The 7,110-nt window shown below is 31.7% G+C and overlaps 3 protein-coding genes across 5 annotated transcripts; 2 read left to right on the forward strand and 1 right to left on the reverse strand.

Annotated features, from left to right (window-relative positions):
- Positions 1 to 2: 2 nt before the first annotated feature.
- LOC105704201 lies at positions 3 to 2,147 on the reverse strand. Of its 2 annotated transcripts, none has more exons than XM_012433242.2 (4): positions 2,047 to 2,147; positions 1,366 to 1,569; positions 759 to 951; positions 3 to 243 (listed from the first exon to the last, which is right to left on the reverse strand). In XM_012433242.2, exons 2-4 carry the CDS (start codon positions 1,561 to 1,563, stop codon positions 134 to 136), a joined length of 501 nt encoding a protein of 166 aa, XP_012288665.1. In that variant the 5' UTR covers positions 1,564 to 1,569; positions 2,047 to 2,147; the 3' UTR covers positions 3 to 133. The 2 variants fall into 2 exon arrangements, with proteins under 2 accessions (XP_012288665.1, XP_023288176.1); XM_023432408.1 differs by lacking the exon at positions 2,047 to 2,147 and adding an exon at positions 1,793 to 1,897.
- A 510-nt stretch (positions 2,148 to 2,657) lies between these two features.
- On the forward strand, positions 2,658 to 6,234 carry LOC105703966 (protein FAM192A). Its single transcript, XM_023432418.1, has 4 exons — positions 2,658 to 3,005; positions 3,502 to 3,600; positions 3,756 to 3,983; positions 5,833 to 6,234. Exons 1-4 carry the CDS (start codon positions 2,909 to 2,911, stop codon positions 6,186 to 6,188), a joined length of 780 nt encoding a protein of 259 aa, XP_023288186.1. The 5' UTR covers positions 2,658 to 2,908; the 3' UTR covers positions 6,189 to 6,234.
- Positions 4,639 to 6,802, forward strand: LOC105703411 (guanine nucleotide exchange factor MSS4). Of its 2 annotated transcripts, none has more exons than XM_023432419.1 (3): positions 4,639 to 5,210; positions 5,331 to 5,577; positions 6,274 to 6,802. In XM_023432419.1, exons 1-2 carry the CDS (start codon positions 5,082 to 5,084, stop codon positions 5,562 to 5,564), a joined length of 363 nt encoding a protein of 120 aa, XP_023288187.1. In that variant the 5' UTR covers positions 4,639 to 5,081; the 3' UTR covers positions 5,565 to 5,577; positions 6,274 to 6,802. The 2 variants fall into 2 exon arrangements, with proteins under 2 accessions (XP_023288187.1, XP_012287209.1); XM_012431786.2 differs by lacking the exon at positions 6,274 to 6,802 and having other exon boundaries at positions 4,639 to 4,991; positions 5,066 to 5,210; positions 5,331 to 5,709.
- Positions 6,803 to 7,110: the final 308 nt, after the last annotated feature.

The raw sequence follows: 7,110 nt of genomic DNA on the forward strand, positions 1-7,110 counted from the left end.
GGTTGTTTTTAATGTAAACAGCATTTATTGTGATATTCATGCGCCATTTATTCTTAGGATGACTATAAATGGATTTATTGTTATATTCACATTTGTATCTAACAGTACGTTCACACTATTGTTAACGAGTGACTTATTTACGAGCATTCAGACCAGTAATAGGATTAACATCCAATTTTCGCATTCGGTCGAGTTGCGCACGCCTTCTTTCTTCACTGAATGATTCAGGTAGTTCAGGATAGACTAAAAAATGTTGTTTACCATGAGAATCAGATATTACATTAACATAATACTTAATTTTACTCCTGAATACAATTAATGTCGAACAAAATTCCATGAAAAGTGATATTGTAAAAATATCTGTAAATTTATTTTTGTATTACACATATGTATCACCTATCGGATTCTGTTTACCTTATTTCTGTCTTTTATGATGATAAATAGGCAACAATGTTATCAAAATTATGAAAAATTTATAGTAGTCGATTATTATTTAAATTCAAAATAAAGTATGTTGAAATCTCAATATTTGTTTAATAAATGTGAAACATTAGTTATCTGTTATAGGTTAAAAAAAATGTGTAAGCAAAACTACAATGATCCAGTTGGCATCAAATATGACATTAATTGAAGTGTATATTGATTATCCCGACAATGGTAACAGATTTCAAATTCTTTGATTTTACGAGTGGGCTAGTAAATACTGCTCTCCAATAACTTATTAAATATAATTTTATTTTTATGAATGAAACACTCACCTGCCCATTTCATAAACAGGTACAACCAAACGCCCACTGATACTAGTATCAATGATACACCAGAGATTGATTTCCATTCACCAGTAGGAGCTTCCATTTCTGCGAATGTCTGACAAAAGCTAGCTCTGTACAAAGCTTTCTTTTCATCGACAGTAAGCTTTTTCCAATCACCCTTTTCCTTTTCTTTCAAAACCTTCACAAAAGATATTGAAATTATCATATGCAATTTCATTTAAAAAAGTTAATTATACATTGCAAACATTTTCTGAAATCATTAGTATAATTTTATATTTTGTTAGACATGATTAATATGAATTTCATGAATATGTTATTAAAGATACTCTATGTACTCATGAATTATAGACCATTCTAACATTTAATAATTCATTCACCAAAATTTACAATCATTATTTTTTCACTTCAAGAAACAGTTATTAAATTACTTTGACATTCGTATCATGCACTATAAACTGTTGCTACTGAATGATTCGTCTGCATTATTTTAATCATTCATAATTATAATTCATTATACAAATAAAATAAATCTATAATATCCAATTGAAACCATTCAAAGATTCATTGCTTATTTTTTATATTACATTGTTACCTTAATATCAGGGGTATCCTCCTTGAATCGAATTGCGGGCATAGGAAAGTCTACTCGGTCAACATAATTTGGTACACCATTGAAGCCAAATCCAACCCATTCTCGGGATCCAATTTTGGCAAGTGCCTGATCAGCCATCTGAGCCTTTTGCATTTTCTGACATTGCACAATGCAGCTTCTTAAAAGTTTCGATGCCATTGTTGTCTGAAATAAAAATCATAATCAAAAACTACTTTTATACATACCGATGTTGCTGGCTGCTACATCGATAGCTAAATGCTTCTTATATTAATAACAACGGATTTTCAAATAATCTAGTAAATAAACTTAAAGAATGTAAGTGCGTATCCAAATTGTCTGCACCAAAGGAAATACTGTACATGACTAACGTAATGCATTTTAATGAAAATTGTAATTGAAGGTTTACCAGAATTGAAGAAGTTAGTGTGTAATAATTTAGCAAAAGGCTTTAACTGACTTCAACTGTTTTAACACTTGTTGGGTGCAGTATATCGAACGTAGCAGAAGTGTTACCTAATCAATCCCTCTTGCCAGAAGGTAGGAACAGTCGGCATTACTTAGCCATTCCAATGCAAACATTTTGGTACATGTTAAATAGGTTATCACAAGTACTGGATGTCAAAAAAGTAAAATAAACGTAAAATCACATTTAGAACTTACCGGTTGCTCGCAATCACTTTGGAGCGTAATTCACTTCCGAAAATTTGTTCCGTATCTTGTACGGGAGAATTCGAGACAAGATAGGCATGAACTACTCCTGCTATTAAGAGAAACTTCCAGTGAAGGTATCTTTTTTACCGACGGTACGTCGTCAAATTTTGTCATTGGTGAATTCCGTTAGATCCAGCCAATAGTAATTACTTAAATTCAACTAATCAATGCTCTTGCTGCGCCAAAAATGTTAATTTTAACTCCTTGCCTAATTTATTAAACGTTCAAAAATTCAATAATTACTTAAAAATGTGTTCAAATAGTTTCTGACCATTTCACTAGCCCTAGGTAATTTCTCGTGTAACATTTCTCGTGGAACGTGGGAATTACGCGATCACGCTTTATATTTTGTTTGCACGAAACCCTTGAAACTTTTTAATTATGCATCTTTATATGTGTTGTTTACTTGAATAATTATATTTGTTTTGAAGGAATATTAACAGAAGTGGGAGAGTACTACTCAACGGAAGATGGCGGACAACAGTTCCCTAGCTAGACTTCAGGGATCATATTTTTAACCAGTGTTAACAATCTCTTGAGTTTTATGTCTATAGTGGTCCATAGTTTGCAGTGCTGACAAGTGGTATGGCGGACATATGAGTCCAGTAAGCACAAGTAGGATAAGATTGTAATGAAAATTTTACGTCGATAAGGACTACGTTTTTGGCCGTAACTGTTTAATCAAATGTCCGTATTTATATTCGAATTTGCTAAATTCGATACATGAGCTCCTTGGTTTTTAAAGATTAATTAACGTGGAAACTAACAAGGATTCTTTCAAGTGAATTTGAACACTTTATATTGTGAAAAAATGAGTTCTGGGTTTATTTCGGAGGCTGCAATAGCAGAACAGCGAAAATTACGACAAGAAGAATGGGACCGTGTTAGGACAGCGGAACAACCTACAGGTTAGTGTCTGACATGCGTTTTAAACAAATAAGATTTCTCTTGTTGATAACTGTATATTTAAGTACGTGTGAATCAAAGCATATTAATAAACGATCATTTAAATTTCTTTCGTGTAACGTATATGGCATCGTCAGTTAAAATTTGTATTTGCATAAAAAATGTATGATTCAGTGGGAATAGACTTGAAGAATTGTCACTGTTAATTTCTACAGGATTCTATTTCATTCCAAGACAGAGAGGTTTATGGAAACAATTTTTACTTTTATTGTATGAACGTATCATATATAATTGAATTATTTTGTAAGAAATTGCATCATGTATTATGCTGTTACAGTAATTATAGGAATATTTTTGCAAAGATGTCATGCATATGGTCACCATTTGTATTTTGCTCTTTTTTCTATCTCCTTGTAAGCTAAATAAATGGAAAGCTTATGGTTGTACATCGTGTTAGCGAATAGTTCAATTGCTGTATGTTTCGTTTTTATGCGACAGATGCCCCAGAGGAGCCTTATGATCCAAGGTCTTTATATGAACGATTACAAGAACAAAAAAATAAACGTGATATAGAGTATGAAGAAGCTCACAAGCTTAGTAAGTAATGAGATAATAATATTCATTGAATAACTGAAATTACCTTGATGGTATATTGTACAGATATTTTTGTTTGTTAACATTATCACTCGACATAATTACATGAAATTCTAAAACTGTACGTTTTATTTAATAATTATACTTATATCTTGTAGAGAATATGATAAAAGGCTTAGACGATGACGAGGTAGAGTTCCTGGACTTAGTAGACCGGACTAAGTTGGAAGAGGAACGTAAAAAGAATCTTGAAGAAGAAAAGGAAATGCGAGATTTTAAAGAAGCAGTTGCATCTTTGCAGGAGAAGGCACTAGATGAAAAGTTGAAGCAGGAATTAAAGAATCCATTAAGTGTTTCTAAACATCCATCGAGTGGAAGGTTACGATGCTATATTACTTGCATAACCTGCTTCTGAAAATTATAAATATTTTTTTCNCTGCCATTTTTCCGTTTCTCAATATATTACAATAAATACAGAAATTTAGTGGATCCGTTTACTGTTAAGTGTAATTTATTTTTCTTTTTTTTTTTAATATTTAATATTGCTGAAAAACGCGTCTTAAGGGGCTATACGATTGGTTGATCGATGTGCAATGTTGCTAAATGTTTTCATGCTCCCTGCGATGGTATGTTCTTAGAATTTAAACATCTTTTACATAAATTAAACTTTGAAGTGGTTAAAATACTATCACAGGTTTGTTTTTAACTAAATTATCTATGGCGATATCTACTATGTATAAGAATAATTAAACATAATTCGTGAATTTATCTGTTTTGCAATGCGTTTAGTACCCACTAAGGATTACAATAATATCCCCCAACGAAGTTGTACATGTATAACATAAATTGTTGTATAAACTTATTAGAAACCTGCTCATCTCTGCCATCACGAGTACGTGAGTCGTCAACGGTGACTGGTAGATGGCACCGCCATCGCAAGTGCGCGAAATTCGTTGTGTCGCTCTTGGTGGCAAAAAACGGTGAAAGTTAACGTACGAAACCAGAGGGCAGCACAGGATGCGATCGCGCGACCCTGCCCGTAAGCAATCTCCCAACTCATCTTTGATGGGTGCTTCGGTATCCGTATAAAGAATTCCAAAGGAATTTTAATAGAATTGGATCATAACAAGATATCCTGTTTGGTGTAATCAGGTGTATTTCTGTGGATGAATTATCACCAAACAGGAATGAGGTTACGTCATTTGTGTACATGCACACATAGATACGAGTGTCGTATTTTGTCGTGTATGACAGTTGAGACGATCTGACGAACTTCGTGGGTTTTTAAAAATAAACCCTATTTATTTAAGGCTTTGTTAATTTAATATGCAAGCGCTATTGTGACTTAGAAGTGACGAAAGCATGATTCTGTTCAGATTGGATAGTTTCTAAAGGTTATTCATTTTCTTAACCTAGCATGTTCTTGTAACATTTGTTATTTTACGTTGTCTTTACTATATTACAACAGTTAAGTCAAAGTAAATATGTCTTTGGATCAAAATGAGTCGGTCTCGAAGAAAAATGCTGCTGGGAGAAACAAACAGAAAATTCTGTGTATGTATTGTCCGTCCAAAATATTAAACCCAGGTGCAGCGACACATGTAAATACAGAGGTATGTATATGTCATAAATAGAATTATTGTTATTTCAAAGTGTGAACATTGAAATGAGATAAAAATGTTTAAGTTTGAGGTTAAATAATTTCATACTAAGTGAACTTAAATTGTTTCCAGTATGCGTTGCCTTACATACACCGTAGAGGGCAAGAAGATAGAGATAAATGTGAGACAATCACAGATTATTGGCTCATTGAAGATATGTATACTTTTGAAAATATCGGAGTTTCAAATACAGTAGATAATGTCAAATATTTGGCATGTGCTGACTGTGAACAAGGTCCTGTTGGTTGGCACGATTTAACTACCAAAAAATCGTACATAGCTCTTTCAAGAGTAAAGTACGAGTAGTTATAATATATAAATATACATCCATTTCATATGTTTATACCGCAATTTTTTACAAACCAGAGAAAAAAGAAAACGAGTCAATTTATAATGTGATGCAGTCATGTTGAACAGATCAGAAGTAAGATATACAATTTGAAAAAAAAAACAATGTATTAATGGGTTAAACTAATTTGATATTATCTTATTATAGTATGAATAATGTAATTTATATTCATTAAACTTTATAACATTAACTCTCACCATTTAACAACTCAATCCATTTTTAAATATATAGATAATGAATCAAAAGGAACGAAAAGGAAACACTCAGATTCTGAGTATGACAAGGAAATATCAAATAAAAATGAAGAGTGCCTTTCAACATCTTGTGAAATACCGAAGATGTCCGAAGAATGTTTAAATGATGTCAGCAAGAACGAGTCTCCACCTACTTATACAATAAGCAGCAAAAATCAAATTGGAGGATTAAAGTGTATCGGAATATTACCTGGACTTGGATCTTACCAAGATTCCAGTGATAGCGATTGTAGTTCAGATTCTGATCAGGAATCTGAACAGAATCAAGTTAAGTTTGATTTGTTGGGTCGAAAGATTGAAAGACCAGCAGAGATTGAGAAAAGTTAGAATTCACGTAAATCTCTCCGGTAATGTGAAAAAAAGTTTGATTTAAATATAANAAGAGTAAAGTACGAGTAGTTATAATATATAAATATACATCCATTTCATATGTTTATACCGCAATTTTTTACAAACCAGAGAAAAAAGAAAACGAGTCAATTTATAATGTGATGCAGTCATGTTGAACAGATCAGAAGTAAGATATACAATTTGAAAAAAAAAACAATGTATTAATGGGTTAAACTAATTTGAGATTACATGAATATCGTTTGTAACAATAATTGTATTCATCTTGTTTAAAAAAATCTCATACTAAAAACACTTTTAAAATATTAAAATGTTCAAGTATATAAGATAATATAAATAAGATTACTATACAACATTTAACTTTATAAGTGATTGCTTCTTACGCGCACCGTCAATCAAGAAAAGTACAGATATGAATTATCATACAAAGAATTGTGTAATTACCATTTTTCATACTTAATAATTAGAAATTCATTTTAGACCAATAAATTGTCTAACAATTTTATAATCCGCTTTCATTATCAGCATTCAAACTCAGTGTTTTACTTATATACAAGGAAATGGTCACAATAAAAATGTTGAAGCCCCTGTAATATCATTTCTTAAATTTGCCAAGTTTCTACTATAAACGTTTAATGTCTTGATTTTAGTGAAACATCACTAGTTTCTATTATTTTCTATATTACTACAGATATTACACGGTTTCATGCTCGTCGACGTTATGGTGGAATGACAAAAGATACAAATTAAAAGTACACGGAGAAAGCAGTGATATACCTTACGTAGATAATAATGACATGAAACACATACGTATAGCTGCCATAGTGGCCGTTTAATTACATATTTTCACCTAATATTTAAGATATTACTCAATGACATTTACGCTAGGAATGTTTTACGT

This window comes from Orussus abietinus, unplaced genomic scaffold (assembly GCF_000612105.2).
Source record: "Orussus abietinus isolate OABI.00-Male unplaced genomic scaffold, Oabi_2.0 scaffold7, whole genome shotgun sequence".
Taxonomy (NCBI): domain Eukaryota; kingdom Metazoa; phylum Arthropoda; class Insecta; order Hymenoptera; family Orussidae; genus Orussus; species Orussus abietinus.